The sequence below is a fragment of the Perna viridis genome, chromosome 1 (assembly GCF_037379345.1).
Source record: "Perna viridis isolate PV_CMFRI_1.1 ecotype Kerala chromosome 1, ASM3737934v1, whole genome shotgun sequence".
NCBI classification, from domain to species: Eukaryota; Metazoa; Mollusca; class Bivalvia; order Mytilida; family Mytilidae; genus Perna; species Perna viridis.
Window position 1 is genome coordinate 21,403,047 of NC_142445.1, and position 18,067 is coordinate 21,421,113.

At 31.6% G+C, this 18,067-nt stretch overlaps 2 protein-coding genes across 25 annotated transcripts in view; one reads left to right on the plus strand and one right to left on the minus strand.

Moving 5' to 3' along the window:
* Positions 1–4,574, plus strand: part of LOC148627754 (uncharacterized) — a 29,173-nt gene extending 24,599 nt beyond the window's left edge. For 14 of the 24 annotated variants that reach the window (XM_088577990.1, XM_088578074.1, XM_088578094.1 and 11 more), the window contains one exon: positions 2,875–4,574. In XM_088577990.1, the coding sequence (XP_088434116.1) occupies positions 2,875–2,986 (112 nt within the window). In that variant the 3' untranslated portion in view covers positions 2,987–4,574. Of the gene's footprint in view, positions 1–609; positions 654–1,886; positions 1,933–2,874 lie in introns of all 24 variants that reach the window. The other 10 variants (XR_015921444.1, XR_015921486.1, XM_088578048.1 and 7 more) reach the window with 5 other exon arrangements.
* Positions 4,575–8,073: 3,499 nt separating this feature from the next.
* LOC148627755 (dolichyl-diphosphooligosaccharide--protein glycosyltransferase subunit 1-like) lies at positions 8,074–15,965 on the minus strand. Its single transcript, XM_088578250.1, has 10 exons — positions 15,603–15,965; positions 14,882–14,934; positions 13,722–14,034; positions 13,186–13,392; positions 11,974–12,166; positions 11,696–11,795; positions 10,129–10,267; positions 9,287–9,406; positions 8,749–8,994; positions 8,074–8,351 (listed from the first exon to the last, which is right to left on the minus strand). The coding sequence occupies exons 1-10, from the start codon at positions 15,849–15,851 to the stop codon at positions 8,169–8,171; spliced, it is 1,803 nt and encodes a 600-aa protein (XP_088434376.1). The 5' UTR covers positions 15,852–15,965; the 3' UTR covers positions 8,074–8,168.
* Between the last annotated feature and the right edge of the window lie 2,102 nt (positions 15,966–18,067).

Below are 18,067 nucleotides of genomic sequence, written 5' to 3' on the forward strand. Positions count from 1 at the left end.
AGGTCATCTTTTACAATAGGAAGTAGAATAGAAGGTTGGTTGATCATATGCAGTGACTGAATGAAATGTTTAATTTAAAATGAGTTTAAACTTTAATCTGTTAAAATTTGCCCTGCAGAAATGAAATTCCTCCCTTTGCTTTGTTTCAAGGGTCTACAAAAATAGGTTATACATAAAAATGTTATAGCCAAATAAAATATATAGCAATATCCTTGTACTAGCTAGAGTTTACAAACATTATTTGAAATTAGAAGCCAAGACAGTAGCACTTTTATTTTTAGTATATTTGAGAAATTATTATGAGACTCGCATGGGAATCTATACATCTCATTAATTCATTGATCACAGTCATTGCCTTTTTAAATACAAATGAGTGTTATTTTCATTTTAAATGGCATCTTCTTATTCTCAATATATTGTTTTGAAATTAATTTTAAATATTACTAGTAAAAAATATGACTAGAATCATCCTCTATGTAATGAAATTCATAAATAAATAAAAAAGAAAACAGAATTGGAAGCTGATGTTGAAATTTGTTATGCTTTTAACTGAATAGAAACCATTAAAAAATAAATCTGTACAATAAAATAGTGTTTAACTTTTTACAGAGATGAATGGGGCAAGATAATTTACGTTAATTAGTGTTAGTATTGTAAGTAATGCTGGGTTAGATCACATTGTAGCAAACATGTCATGTAATAATGCATGGTAAATGTCTTTTGAAGATAAATGCATATATGTAGTTTGTCTTTATTTGCTTGAGAAGAAGGTCTTGGTAGTCACTTTTTGATGTCTGACAATTGCCACCATTTATGTAAGGATGCTTTTTTTTTTGGCTTGGTGCCACTTTTTCACGGGACTTTATGCACCTCTTGTTTTAGTTATTTGACATAAATCAAGTAAAACATTGGTAAACTGAAAAAGTAATTGCTGACTTGATACCACTTCTTCCATAATCTTTTGTACAAATTGTGCCATACTTTTAAGAACTAATGGTAATATGTTTTGTTCAATGAACTGAATCTAGAAAGTCACAGTCTCAAATGATTTTTTTGTCCACATTGATGTCACCTTATGTCAACCTTTTTTTCACTGTCTGTTGTTTTAATTGTGATGTTGGAACTGTCACTTGGAAGTCAGCACAGCTTTGTGGTGCATGCAGTTGAATATATATTTCAAGTAAAACTTTAAAATGTGCTGTTCTAGGTATATATTTTTAAGCAAAATTACACCCTTAAAGAGTCATATAGATTCACAGGCAGCCCTGAACTCTTTTATAATTATCTTTAAATTTATATTGTATTAATGAATCTCTTCAAATCTACCCATCATAAGAACTCACAGATAAAATATGAGAAAAAGTAATGTAAGCAAATAACAGTAATTCATAAGTCTCTAGCTTGTTATTCATCTCAGTGAAATAATGTTCCATCTAAATTGTTGATTGAAATAACTAATGATTGCATATAATTTGGCCTTTTTTTCGAATTAGCTCCCTTCATAATAGTATAACATTATGAATGCTTTGTTATCCTTTTCATTAACAGCTCCTAGTTTGTTAGTGAATGTTAATAAGCTAACACTCCTCTTGATTTTGTTACCTCAGATTTTCATTTTTAAAATGTTTCAATAAAAATTTCCATGATGTAAAGTTACGTGATAAAGTAATTTTTAAGTTTTCTTTCAAAAAAAGTTACTTTCATGCTTGATTTTTCATTTGTGTTAGTTGTAGTTAAACCCATCCTTTAGGAAATAAAGAATTTGCATGAATTTCTCTACCTGAAGTTTTGCTATGTAATTTGTAACCTTTAGCACATCCATGATATAATAATCACTTATGCATGCTACTGTAATATTATTGCATGAACATTTGTTTTATTAACAGAATTCAGCGTCATCGGACATTTGTTCCACGCTTAGTTGATTTACAGGTAAATGTCACAGATGTAAATAACCCAGGTGGTACCCTTACATTCCTTATTCCATGTTTATCCAATAGACATATTCACACTTGTTTTCATAATGAACTCTCCTTCAGATGTGACAGTGTAAAATAACATTGTTTCTCCTTCATCTAAAGATCAATTGGAGAAAATTTTGGTGCCATTTGGAGCAAAATGACAAGTGTGAATTCATGTATTTTATAAAGATTAGAAACTACAACCATGTTCATATAATGCTGTATTTCAACATGTATACATATCCTGGGTGTATACTTTACATATAATGCTAGTTGTACATTTATTTTTATGACTTTTTTTGTTTTCCACAGGGTTTATAATCCAAGTCCCATGTGACTTGTGTGAAGCACTTTGAATCATTGATAAAGAGTTATTTTTACAATTTAATGCAAGTTTTAAAGCAATTTTAATGCTTTATAATGTTTTCAGATGCTTACCTTTAATTGTGTTCTACTAAAAAAATATTAAGTATTGGCCACTGGAAAAGTTGAATTTCTGTATTGTGCAAAAATGTTTAGAAAAATTTAGTTCAAAAATTTTAACTAATGGAGCTGTGAAAGATTCCAAATAGTTTCCTGCATTTGACTTTAAATGTTAGAGAGCATATGCCTGTTTATTCTTTACCCAAGTTTTTCTCAGCCTTTCTCACCATTCCATTCCAATCCTGGTAGATTTACAAGTAGTGAACAAACATATCTCTTAACATTGGTGGGTATTGGCATAGTTATAGTTGGTTGCAATTTATTTGGGACTATGAATTGATAAGTATTTATAGTACCTTATCTTGTATTTTGGAAATTTCTTTTTAAAAGGAACTAAAATGGTAATTTATAATAGATATAGTAGACCTTTAATAGTAACTAGGCCATATTTTACTATGAATTTATAAATGTGTAACAAATATATTTTCAGAGGATTTGAGAAATACATTGTGACATCATCATCACCAGTTCGTTATAATGTTTTGGAGATGAGAAGACATTTTTCTGCTCCAGGGCGAAGACTTCAGGGAACAGTAACCTAACGGGACATTTAACATAGGCCTCATGTTATCTAAGGGAGATAACTTCAACCACATATCAGAACTGTACAATTTGCAATTACATGTTGTATTGACATAATTTATTTGTTTCTATTTATACAATGTTATATTTATTTTTGAATTTCTATAGGGTTAGGTTTATATTATTCACATTGAAGGTATCTTTTTTGCAATTGTAGATATTAAATATTTTGCACAAAAATGGCATGTTGAAAATGATTTTTTGAAGCAGTATACTTTCTCCTCTCCGATGAATACATCATTGTACATTGTATAAGTATTAATCATAACTTCTGATAAAATCATTGACCCTCATAAAATTATTACAAGCTACTGATTGTACTAATTTGATTCAAATTTCAAGCTAAATTTTGTGCCAAGATTTTAAATTTTTTGGATAATGCCAACATTTTTTATCCTCAGTATCATTCTTGTATTGCTGTCCAATTTGATTAATTTTCAGTACTTTATTCCTTTCAAGACTGTTTTCACAGAATTCTGTATTGTATTCAGTATTGTTAAATATTTATAAAGATTATTAGATTATTGCACTTTATTCACAATACACAGGCCTCCGTTAGCTGCAAAACAACAAAAAATGAAAGGATTATAACAGTGTCAAACATTAACCCATCCAACTAGATGAAAATTTAAAGTGGAACAAAAGTATGTTATTTGTCTGTTAAGGTGATAATTATTTGACAATTTGTAAATAAAAAATTAAAGTAAACTCTGAATGATGTAATGGATAAAATAGCTGAACTGTGATACATGTATATCTAGATACACTCACATACAAGTTATCAGCTCATTTAAGGAATATTTTGAAATATTTATGAAACTTACTGGTGTTGAAGCTTCTACAGGTGAATTTAAAAAAAAGGTGGTACTCATTCAGGTTTTGTAATACAAAGTTAACAGGAAAAATGTAAATATAACTTTTTTCTCCCTGAAAATGTTGGAATACTCAAGACAACTGTTTTATTTGGTGCTGTAGATACTTAATATAACCAGATATTGTGTAACACTGTTAAAATTGCAAACAAAATAGGGGGTTTCTTATGTTAATAAATGGTGGAGGCTAGAAATTTACAACACCCCTGTTGTTTAGGTGAATTTAACAATTTTTTTTTACAATTTTACAAAGAGAATAGTTAACTGAATGTACTTTTCATTCCTTTTTGTATGTTGTTATTAAAATGGAAATAATTGCCCAAGAAAATTTGCATTCATACTTTTATGTCCCAGTCATCAAGATTTGTTTGTAATTTAGTTTTATTTTTTTTATGTGGAGCCTTTAATGTATCAGCTAAACTATTGTATGTATAACCTCAAAATTTGTTTTAAATAAGTCATTGTGATATGGGAGCTATAGTTGTCTTTTGTTAAGTGTATGTAGCATTTGTCTCGACTTATTTGATAAGTGCCTAATTATAGTGCCAACTTCTGGCTTTTTTACATGTCTCTTCAGAGTCCCCCATTTTCTGTGATATTTTGTTATTTATACATGTAACTGCTGATATTGTGCCTTTTACAGATGACCATTCTAGAAATAAAACATTCATCTGTACTTCTTCCTTCCCTTTGTTTGCTTGTTTCCCAGTAATAGTGTACATAAATATGAACTTAACGTTTTAAATTACATGTATCAACAATCTTTTTGGTACACACACATACCTTTTTCTGCTGGACACAGCTTGATACAACAGCAGAAATTGAATCCTGATAAAATGGAGGAAGTATGGACACTACATTCAAGTTTGATACAGATCTAAATTTGGAATGTGATTAAATACTATTCTATCAAAGTTTATTTCTAACCCTTCAAACTAAATTAAATAAGGGCCCCATAATAAAGGAAAATTTTAATAAAGATTTGATTCAGAATATTGAAGAAATTGGAGACTGCTTAATGATGCAAGCCTGATATAATCCTGGTATTTGGCCCCTGTTTCCAAAATAGTTGGGGCCACAACCTGAACTTTACTTTTGTGGTTCAATTTCATATACATTCATACTAAGCTGTTGTCAGATGACTGTACCTTACAATATCCTTAATGATTTGTGTGTGGGAATTTTTGATCTGGCAAAAACCATGGCTGCAATTACTAAAAACAGGCCATAGGGATCAAATTGTAGATTTTTGGAAATAAATCTGTTGAGCTAAATGCTGAATAAAATTGATCAGCACGGTGAGATGACCTATGCCAAAATTTTTATAAAGATCTGTTGACTGATGTCAGAGTTATTGCCCTTGAAGAGCCAAAAAATGACTATGAGAGATTTATTTTATAATTTGAAAACTGACTGGAAAACTCAGATGCTCTCTATTGATTAAATGATTCTTATGATTAAAGTACAATAGGGTCAAGAGTCCAATTTTGAGTAATTGCTTTAGAAGGCTTAAAAGACCAGGTCAGGAATTCAGACTCTAGTTCTTAAATGGTTCTATTCACAACTTTCAAATTTTTTCTGAACCTTGCTTTGAGGGTATGGCACCTTTAGGTACTATTTCAAGAAGATCGATCATCCTTTACCCAAGTTATCATCCAAAAATAGGAAAATTGCTTGTTTCTGGCCTTAATTTCTAATTGGATCAATTCACAACCCCAAAGATAAATCCCAGTCTTCCTTTTGTGGAATGGTACCTAGTACAATTTAAAAGAGATTTATTCACAATTCATGTTTCTAGATTTGTTCCATACATAACCCCTAAAATTAATCTCAGGCTTTCAAAAGGGACATGACACCTTGTAACACAAATTCAATGAGATCCATTTATTTACATCAAGTTATTATCTTGAAATGACGAAAATGCTTTTTTTAGCCCCATATTCCTAAATGGTTCAAGTTTAAACATCCAAAGTCGAACCCAGTCTGACCTTTGTGATGCAGAATATTGTGGAAACATATTATCAATATCCATATGCATTTTACTGGAATTATATACATTTCAATAAAATGCTTGTTTTTGGTCCCTAATTCCAAAACAGTTGAAACCAAGACCCAAAAATGCCAACCTTCCTTTTATAGTTCAAAACCTTGCCATATTTGAAGATCAACAAAACCAATATTCAAGTTATTGCATGAAAACCCAGAAGTTTACAGACAACACAAAGACAGAGCCATATCAATTTTTTTTGTAGTCATATAAAAAAGGGGTCTGTTAAGCAGTTACATATGTACATCTGGAACTCTCATACTTAAACAATAGGCTCCAGCCAACCTTAGTGCTGGACTGTTAAAAAATTATTGTCATATTAAGTAAGTACAGGACAAGGCATGGTTACACTATCCATTGAATTTTTTAAATCAACATGCATCTAAAATTGAAATAAATGCAAAGCCCATCCATTTAACTGACAATGAACAGCTTAGAATAAGCAGAGATAAAGTCCAAAATATATTCTCCCCATGTTGCCATGGAAACTTGGAGTGGCCATAACTGCACAATACAGATAAATAACCCTTTAAGTTTCAAAATATTAGTTCAGAATTAAATCTTTAATAATCTGCGAACAGAAGCCATAATAGCATCCAACAGTGGTGTATTGGTACCAAGTTTAAAATCTACCCAGATACCATTTATTTAAAGCCTCTTAGCAACTCAAAATTTACTCCCAAAAATCTGACTTATAAGCAAGTATATACAGTACCGGGTACATAAGCACACATCAAGTAACAAATCAGTGAGCAGAAAGTGGATGTGCAGTAAAGACAGAATTAATACATATAATTCAACCAGTCAAGAAGCTTTAGGTAGATCATACCTGGTATTTCTAGTATGTAGATTTCCCTGGTTTGTCTATGAGGACCTTGAATGAACATACAGTCCTTAAGTCGGAGTCAAGGGGACTAGGCAAAAGTGTTAAAGAGTTATCCAAGGTTGAGTATAACATGGACATAGTTTCGTTATTACACCAATTGTTGTGTACATGGTACATCATGATGCCTTGTGTTTTATATTGGAAGACATTTTTTGCATATCGTATATCATGTTTTAAATACTGAACGACACCGAATGTTTTAGGGAAATTTCTGTTTTATTTTTTCTACATCAATAATGTCATTAGTACAGAACATGCTCCTTTAAATGACCCAAATCAGGAGTATTGTTAGACCATATGCTCTACAATACCATAATAAAATTCAGATTCACTAGTGAAATGAATTTAGTCTTTGAAATACACTTACTATCATCTGTTTGACGTGTCATTAACTGTTCAATGTAAAATTCTTATTATCATCAAAATATCTGATATCGCTGTTAGTAATGTTCGTTTTTTTCACTACACAAGCTTTTTTGAATTTATTAAATACATAATTCAAGAGTGTCAATGAGTAATTACTTAAGCCATGCTAATCCCTGTAAAAACACATTGTATTTATTAATTAGTTGACTTCAAGACATCAGGGTTAATTAACCTAAAGTCCTATCAAGGGGACTGATTGAAAGTTATCAGAGATTCATCCGAGTTGGTGTCATCCAAGGAAATATTGTATTGGGAGTAAGGGGACATTTGAATTAGTTCGATTTTTACGAGATTTAAACTTCTTCCGAGTTCAATTGTACTTACAAATCATGGTCACTTAACTTGATATCAGGATAATTGAGGATTAATAAAGGCAATTCTTTTACAACATATAATATGAATTTATGCTACTTCACAAATTAAAAAAAAAATTGCATATAGAATTTCTTCTAATTTTTTTTTATAAAATGAAAACCCATTTAACTGACATTCTTACATATTTCAAAAAGAAAATTGGGGATCACCAAACTATTTTTCTTTTAATATTAAATTCCCATTCTAAGACATCCCCCTCCAATTATCTCCCCTTCGAAAAAATTTTTTTACAATTAATATTTGCAGTTTTACCACAAACATTTTTATATCAAAAAGTTCTTTTTGAATCATTTAAACAAATAATTTTTACATCATTTCAAATACTATAAGTTAATTGAAAAAATATGTACGCAAGATAAGAGAAAAGAATTCTCTGTGTAAGAGGTTTATTTCATATCACTACTGATACGATTCAAGACCAATTAATACTGTACAAATACGTGTATTAAAGATTTTTTATTGTTTCATTAAAACATATATCAGACATGAAACATCAAACATTAAATGTCTCTCAATGACAACATAAAAATTATTGTCTATAAACTAGCTCTGACATTTTCCATTTTCTGTATAAGTTCCTCTCGTTTAGTATTGTTAGCCTTATCTTGGTCAATGTAAGCTTGTCTCTGCATTTTTCCATTGACAAGCTTTTCAGCATACTGAATGGCAACACCAATCAAATCCTTGTGTTGGGTATCAAGACGCTGAAGCTCAGCCACCTATAAGAAACAATAATGTATAAAAAGTATGTAGATATACTATAACAAAGCACCAGTAAAAGCATCCATTATTTATCATTTAAGCTTGGGTTGGAGGCAAAAACTGCAAAACTCCACAAAAGAAAGTATTCAAAATAATTTTCCAAATTAAAAAAACTGAAATGCCTGAATGGTAAATGCACAATTAATTGTAAGCAGAAGTGTATTAAGCAGAATTCAAAATGTCAATCCAGAAACAACACTATGAAGAGCAATAGACCAATTAACTTATAGAATGTAAGCAGACTTTCCCCAAGAAAGAGACAATGGTACATTAAATATTTACAAGTATTTACATAATGTAAGTTTTTTTTGTTTTTTATTTGCAGTTTTGCTGTCAATATTCCTGTAGTTTTACCTTCTCAGCTACATCAGCTCCTTCATTTTTGAGCTGGGCCTGGAGATTCTGAATCTGCTGAGTCAGCTGTTTATAATCTCCATCAATTTTCTTCCTGCTATTGGTGAATTGAGCCAAATCTTTGGTGGATTTGTACTTGTTGACAGCATCATCAAAACTTTGGTATAGAGCGCTTCTCTTGTCTTGGACACTCTGCACCTCCTCCAAGATACTGGCAACCCTCATCTTACTCTCTTTAGCCTCATCCTATAAAAATATAGCTGAATTTATACAAAGGATGTCCATTAAGTTTCTTCCTGTTTAATTGATTAATTCATAATGAAAAATAGTTATCTAACTTAAATCCTTACTTCATTTTATCTCTGAAATAAAATCTATTATTAAGATATTGAAATTGTATCAGATTCTTTATTTTCAAAAACTTAACTATCACTTCAAAGCAAATTACACTTTTTTTTTTTACTTTCATTTTCAATCATTTCTTGAAAATGTAAATAGTATGAAACAGACTGCTGGAAATTTTCGCAAGAAATCTTACCTTTGTGATAGAGAAGTCCAATCGGACATAGATGATAACCAAGAGAAACAGTAAGTAGAATGCTCCTACAACCAAGAAGGGCTCCTGGAGTAACAGGTACTTCTCAAATTTATACCATAACTGTAATTGTAAAAATTGTTTAATACATGTACTAATTACAGGGTCAATTTTACGAGATAAACAAACAAAGCAGAAATTTGTAAAATCGGAAGTAAATATACAGTTAAAAAAAAAGAATTATAATGGTAAAATCTAGATTTTAAAAAGCTGGAAAAAACATGAATTAGTTGTCTACAATATAATGATAAAAACTACTGTGAAAGTACTTTTAATTCATGGATACCAATTTTCGAGGATTAGGGAAGAAACGCAAGTTCGTGGATTCTTGAATTCGTGGTTTTGAAGTTTGCAGTTTACACATCAATGAGGTTCTTCTTTTCGTTGGGAACCAAATTTCGTGGTTTGGCCTACCCACGAAAACAATTAAAATTGGTAACCCATGAACAATAGTACTTTCACGGTACCACCAGAGAAACATGTAAGCATTTCAGATTTATAGGTTTCATGATTCCGAAGTTATATGTTGCTTTTCGAACCAAATCAGAAAACATAACACGAGAATTAGAAATGGTAGTCTTTCATGGTGGTGACTGACACTATGCCTGTATCAAATAGAAGACAGAATAGAAAGTGATACAGACCTTCGTTTATTTTGAAAAATAAAATGTATAACTTCATTTACTGCCTTGTATCAAACAAATTCATTTCATTCGATTTGAAAACTAAAATTGCATACCTCAAAGTAATTCTATGCATTAAAATATTCCAAATTTAAAACTCACCTCAAAATCTTGAATATGGGCATCAACCATATTACTTTTATGCGCAACAATGACTGGTCTTCCTATGGTATCAAGATATGTAAAGTGAAGTGTGTTTTTATCTTTCTTCACACTGAAGGGTGTTATAAGCTTGGTATTTCTACAAAATAACATAAAAAATAACAGCTTAGAAAAGTGAAGGTGCAAATCATAAATTTTCTTTCTTGCTTATCAGCTTACTTATAAAAATTTCAGTATATTTCAGTCGAAGTCGGTTTTAATGCTGTCAACATTTAAGAACAATGGGAGCGGTCAAGAAAATTATACCTAGTCAAAATATATACAGATTTATCTCATTTAGATGAAAATAACAAATCAATCTTTCTATTTACACAAATTCAGTACAATTGTATGATTTAATTTCACTGTCTCCATATCAATTAAATGTTTTAACTTTCATGGAATTGGGTGGCTTTTCTTTTCATGAAAGAGCTATATTTTCCCACTTTACCAGGGCTCAAGCTACTTGAGAAAAACAGGGAGAAGTGGGGAGTGATAGGAAGAAGTGGATGTGTATGTGCATCATCTACTAACTTTTTTTTTCTAATTAAATGTGTTATAGCCTACTTACATGCACACAATTAATACAAGAAGGGGATTTCATTTTTATTTTATTTTATTGAGATAAAACGTTACTCTTTCTTTAAGCTACATGTGTAAGTACCTGTAATTAAATATTTTGGACAAAATGATATCAGCCTGCTGACTGAATGGTTGGATGTATTGTATAAAATTGAAATCTTCATCTATACCTCAACCCCTTACCAAATTTATTACAGCAAAATAATATATGACTAAGTAAAGCAAAGATTCTTGCAATGCATTGATTTTGTCATTTTTAGCAGCACCGGAATAGAAAATTTCAAACAGTGACATTCTGTTGGAATTTTCACTTTGTTTTGTTTTTTCCCTGGTCCCACTTCACCCGTAATAATTTCTTGTTCAAAATATCCTGTCTATCAATAAAAGTTGTTCAAAAGTTATCGATAATCATGTTCAAAATTGATTCTTGACAAATCAAAACTTTATTGACACATAGGACATACATTTATATTGCTGCGGTCAGTACAAACTTGTCTCAAGTTAAAATTAAGAAATGATCTGTTGAAATGAAGAATTTACAGTTATGAATCAAGATGATCTGAAGAAACGCTTTGGGTTTTTTACCGTATTATCAATTGAGATAAATTTACCCAAAGTCCCAAGAAATATGAACTATAAAACATAAACTATCGTAAATTGGAATGCAAAATGTTCATTTTGTATCCTCCCTTAGACGTTTGAAACAAAAAGCTGATTAAAATACTTGCTTGTAACCGAATATTCGATAGATTTTGAAGATTTCATCATTTATTTTCTCAAACGAAATTTTAGAATTGCTATTGGAAGATAGTTAACTCTGGTCAAATTACCGCTAAAAGACGTGTTCAGTCCTTATCATAGGCAAAGTCTGAAAATGAAAGGGTGACTTCACTACGCCCAGTAGCATGACCCCTGTTTACCAATCCAACTGATCAGATTGACTTACTTTGATCCCTCAGGAAGAATTACTTTAATGGTCATCTCATCAATAACAACATCATCAAATATGTGGTCAACAAACCTCATCTTCAAAGCATATTGGTTTCCTGTAAGTAAGTAATACACACTCTTAGAGTATTTACTCAACTTCTGATGAGTAACACTGGCTTCAAAATCATACTTTAGAACAAAAAGATTTCACCTACACATTATTTTCTTACTTAACAGTTGCCAGTCAAGACATTACTTTTTTTTCAGTCTTGCACTGCAGATGAAAATATGTACCTTGGTTAAATAAATACTGGTAACTTGGTACATTATATCCCAGTAAATATTGAGTTTTCCATCCACCAAACAGTGGGAAACGAGGGCGTAATTCAACCTCAACCATATCATCTAATTCCTTTAAGTGGCTCGTAGAAATGTTACCAATTTCATCTCTGTAGTAAACATCCTTAGCTGATGCTGGGAGAACAGTCTGAAAAGAAGGACAACAATGAAAGATAACTCAACTTTCCTTTGTTCCACCTACTTAAACAACTAAAAAAAGCTGGAATTGCTATAAATATGAAAATCTTATTATATTGTGGCCCTGGATAGCATAGTCTTTCCACCTGCTTTTCTATCAAAACAGGAGTACAAGACTATGAAATTCCAAGCATTATGTTGGTCTTAAGACAAGTTTATGTTTATGTCACTGCTGTCTATACAGATTGTGTGTATTGTAATAAATAATGAATTTTCTTCTCCAGGCCATGAAAATGAGCTATTGCAATGTTAATAGATGATGTATACCTAAATAGCTCTGATATAAACAATTGGCTGTTTAAAATTTTTTTTATCAAACTTAGAAAAACAAAGTATTAATATAATTTTAATTTTGCACTTAAAACACAAACTGCCACACGAAAGCGACTTGTCAATTTTTCAGTTTATCGTGTCAATCAACCAGTTTTATTCTTCAATCTGTATTTTCTTTATCACTAAATACATTGACCACATTGATTTATTAACATACTTGTGTATACTTCTTTGTGAACATGAAATTGTAAGATAATAAAACACTACCATTTTCATTGAATAAAAATTAATTCATGAAATCAACAAGTCCTGTGGATATGCAAAATTCTGGGTCAAAGGTGAATGCTTATCAAATAATGAAATAAAGTAATTCTAATAAACAATAAGGGGAATTATCAGACAGGATGTTAAGATGGCTTTAATCCTTAGACTATTTGACTTAAGATGATAGTGAATATAGACAAAGCATTTATAAATGCAGAAATAAGCAAATAACCATCAGACATTTTCTGAATTTTTGTTCAAGGTCTGACATTTTTTCCAAAGCCTGTGTATAGTACCAAGACCAAACTTATATTGTTTAACAGGCTTCAAGATTACTTCTTGAAATATGCAATGGTCAAGAACATTTTCTTTTAGTTCTTTTGTACCATAACACTGTACATGGCTACTGGTATTTTTATTTGACAGCAATACCTTGAATGATTTGACAGATGCTCCTGGATCTTGAGTTCTTTGGTAATCATAACGTGAGAATGGTCCATTGAGCTCAGCTCCAGAATGTCGGATTTGAATACTCTCTTCTACAGCAATATTTCCCCAATGTGAAACTTCAATTACACGCTCAAGATGAGTTACAGTCAAAAATGGACTATTATTCTCAGAATGGATGCGCAATTCAGCCTGAAATACACACACAAAAAATTGATAAAATGTACCATAAATATCATATACAACTTTGGAACTTTCTTCACAACATATTCCCCTTAGTCAAAAATTATTTTTCATTACCTACAGATGCAATTTATAGTACTAGAAGACCCATCATCATTCATTTGACCTGACAGTAGATCGTGTATCATTTTTGAGAATTAAAATGAACCAGGTAGATTTCTGATAGAATTTGACATTTAGCTTGCTATTAGATTTATGCATAAGAATATTTGTTGTGAATAACTTAGATATTGATATAATAATCTGATAGTAGATTAATTTTCATTTTAAATTTCTACCTCTGTAAAGGCCTCTCTAGCTTCATATGGCCCATAGGTAACAGATTTATCACTCTGTGAGACAGGTTTTGGTGATTTACTGTAGGATTCTATTGAAGATGAAGCCAGATTAACAGTTGTGGTTTGTGAAGATGTCTTGTACGGAGAATAGAAGTAAACATTTCCAGTAAAAACAACCAGCTGTTTATCGGTCTGTTTAATCTTGGTTGGGAATGGTGACAGGGCATGGGCATATACACTCTCCACATCAACTTGCACAGTTCTGCCAGCTTCTAAACTTGAGGCAAGGTTGATCCTCCAGAATTCTTTGTCACTGCAAGTATGTTGCAAATTAAAACATGGACCTTCATATACAATACAAAAATAGCAAATCAGGGACCTTAAGATGTATAACAGAATAGAAGTTGTTACACCAAAGGAATTAATACACATAAAATAAACCTGACATAAACAACAAATAAAACATTAAAGTAAAATATACATGTAGCTCTTAAGTGACAGAAAATTATAAGACTTAGATACATATTCATCATTAAAGTTTCTTCTAAATTCTTTAATAGTGACAGCTAACAAATAGGGCTTTTTCTACATTTTTTTCAAATAAGGCCCCTGCCCCTAAGATTGGGAATTTTTTATCAGTTGGGAAAAAACTAACAAATAAAATCACTACTATGAGATATAACCAACAATGCCGTTTTCACTTCTGATACCTATTATTTTACAACTTATGGAATGTAACGGTAAAAGAAGTTCCAAAATAATTATCATAAACTGGCTGCCGTAAAGTCGCAAACTGAAGAATAGATATATTTCTTTACCAGTCTAAAAACCGCTCTCATGAAACTATGACCATAACGATTCCCTGAATCACCAATAAAATACGACTTTTATTCTACTACCAACAGACGAATTAATTCAAAACTTTCATATTGCTTGCTTCAGTTGGGAAAGTTTTGGGGAAAAATGACAGCTTTCATCATTGGAAAAAGGGCAGATAATCAGTGGTAAATTGAAGATAGAAAAAGCCCTGCCAAAACAAGCTGAAATGTATCAATTTTCTATGTGTTAACATACTGAGCAGTTTAAAAAGCTTAAAGAATATTTATAAGCTATAACAATACAAAGCCACTCATTGAATCCAACTATATAGCTTAACACACCTGTGCCCATCAACTGAAGTTTTTGTGACTGACAGCTTATCATCATCTTTCACCTATGTAGAAAAAATACAATGTATAATCTGAATTATCACTTTAAGGTGATTTTAAATGAGTAACAATAGTAGAGGACAAAGGTGTGGCTGCATACAATGTATTTGATAGTGGGAGAAAGTCCCCTGACCCTGTGGTCAACTATGACAAAGTTCATATTTGCATCAGGTACCCCCCCCCCACCCCGAAAAAAAACATCCTTATGAAAATCCATTCTGCAGTTTTGCATCAGGCAACACCAAAAGCCATTCTGATGGAAAAACAAAATAGGTGCATGATGGCATCATGTGCCTGGTCCATGCTCCCAGTTTTTAGTGGAGTCGGAGTTGCTCATTTACTTTTGTTACTTTGTATGTATGATTTTAGTTACTTTATGTTCTTTGTTGTGTATGTCTGTTTTCCATGTCTGGTCTTCGTCCCTGTACATTCTTTTGATTACCCCTATAACCTTGGTTCCCTTGATTACTCTTACATTAAAAAAAAATACGAGTGTTTTCAAAATCATTTCAGCCCTTTCAGAAGAGTTGTGGAACTGAGGGCGTACGAACAGATGGACACCATGATTACTATATAATTTTCAAGAGGGGTAGGGGTATAATAAGACTATGTCGGCTTAATTATTTGGACTTATTGGCGAAGTACGATAAAAAAGACGACTATATATACCCACCGAGGCACCTATAAATGATAAATATTGCTGTAAGGATGGATCTACTGAATACAAGAATGATTTGACAGCCGATTTTCCTGTATTTTCCACGGTCAAAGACGACACTGACTTGACAAGATGAGATGATACATCGACCTTCCTTTCAGCTTTGCTAATGACGATCGCAGAGTTGATGCTGTCCTTATTAACATTGCATCTGACTATTAAGAAGCAGCACAACAATGTCAAGTATACAAAAGGACGAATCATCCTTGCATGTATACGGATCAAAGCGATTCAATTGGGATGAAAGTATTTACAGAAACCGGCGAATCCAACCGGATATGTTACGTGGAATCGGAAAGTCGTGTCCTCTCCGGATTCGATACATCCGTTATTTTTTCGATATATCTGTATACCAGAAACAAGCATCTGTCGTAACGCACAGAAACTTATCGTAAGGGAAAACGGTAGTATTAATTTTCCCATAGCCCACAATACTAACCTTTTCAAGTTTTTTCAGTAATTTCTAATTAAAAATAGGACTCAAAAACCATTTTTTGTTGTAGTGCTATCATTCAGAGATAGAAAAATCACCATGGGAATAGAGGTTGACCATCTTTTTTTTTCAACCACCATCAAAAGTTTGAAGGTACCTGAAGTTTTGCATTTTTTTGGTTCCGCACTCATTTGTAATATGCAGTCTTTTTAAAATTCTATAAACTATGCATTTTGAAGGATAAAAAATAAACTTTTTTTTAACTTTAATCCTTCAAGAATCTGAGACAGAAAAATCATCATTACAAACTTTGTCAGTACACCAATCTGTCTTTTCAAAGTTCTACTTCCTTTCATCTGAATAGTTGAATAGGGTACACGATTGGTCAACCTAATGCAGGGAAATAAATACTACAACTTTCCCTTAAACTGATTCAGAGATCATCCTGAATTTTTTCTTTGCCATCTACTTTGCCATAAAGCACTTTTTTATTTGATTTGTTTTGTTTTATTTAACTTTCAGTTTTTGTTTTGTGAATTAATTGATACATCGTTGAATGTCTCGAGCCTGTATATGCCTATTATTCAGTCATATTATATTAATATATAATATATATTGCCCAGTATTTATCTATACCTCACGAAGAAAGAAAATGTAATTGCTGTACATAGTAACATAGGAAATGTTGAAGATAAGACATACTTCGTGGTTTATTGTCCAAAATATAAAGAACAAATATCTATTTTGAAAACGTTTATTATAAAAATGATTTGAATGAATTAATCCCAATATTTGCAAGCCTGTTTTAATAGCAAGTCAGTTAAAATTTTGAAAATGGTCATCTCCAGTATAAGTAAGAAATGGGTAATTGAAGTAGCAGGAGCGTAGCTGCCTATACGCAAATACGCAGTTGCGTACTTTCGGAAAAAGTAACAAAAATAAAAACACACATTTTAAAGATGAAATAAAGGTTATTTATGACATATGCATACCATGAACGTAGTATAGGCTCTGAAAAACTGGCTCCAAAATCGTTAAAATTCAGGAGTTTCCCTCAGGGCTTTGTCTTGCCGGACTCACTGGGGGCCTTGAGCGACCCCCAAGACCCCTCGCCGTAATTTTGCGTACAACTAAAACAGGCCTAGCTACGCCCCTGAGTAGTCAATGTTGTGCTTTATTAATGATTGTATTATATGACTAGTGACTTACAAACTCATTGTAGTACACATACAAATCGTTATCTTTACATATATCAATCATTGTAATTGTCTCATATAATATGAAGCCATTGCAAATTTATGTAATTGTGTTTGTGCTAAAAAGAATTTGAATTTGAATATAATACCAGAGAGATAAATATACATCATTATATGTCTCTAATAGTACATATGCTCCACCAGATTTTCTGGTAATGATAAATTATGCATTAAAAAATTTATATTACATATTTACATTACATTTTTGTTAACAAGCTGCTCACACTTTCGGAACCACTGCGGTCACCTCACGGAGTTTGTTTTGCTCGTCCCTGTGTGCATCATACTTCGTTTACTCTTATCAGCTAACATGTACTCTTCTTGCTTTTAATGGGACTTCAGTCAGTAGCTTCCCTTTTCAGTTATAAATTTCATATTTTCATTTCTGTGAATTATGTGTTAAGACATAGAAGCACATCGTTTAATAGTTTTTAAATAAAATGTTTCAAATCTATCGTTATTTTTAAAGGATCGGTGCTTTTGTAGAGATTTTGTCGACGCAAGTTATTAATTTCCAACTTTGCAACATTTGAGATATGACTTATTCTCAAGTTCTTTTGGATTTATTTTTCTAAAGTGATTTCTGGTATGATCATGAGTTTTAGAATAGCAACTTAGAAATGAGTATATATACGAATTTCCTTCAATCTCTTTAACTTGAATGGTCGTATCCTCAAAACCAACCAAAGTCTCGTCACTTGATACACATGCACTAATATAGTATATAAGCT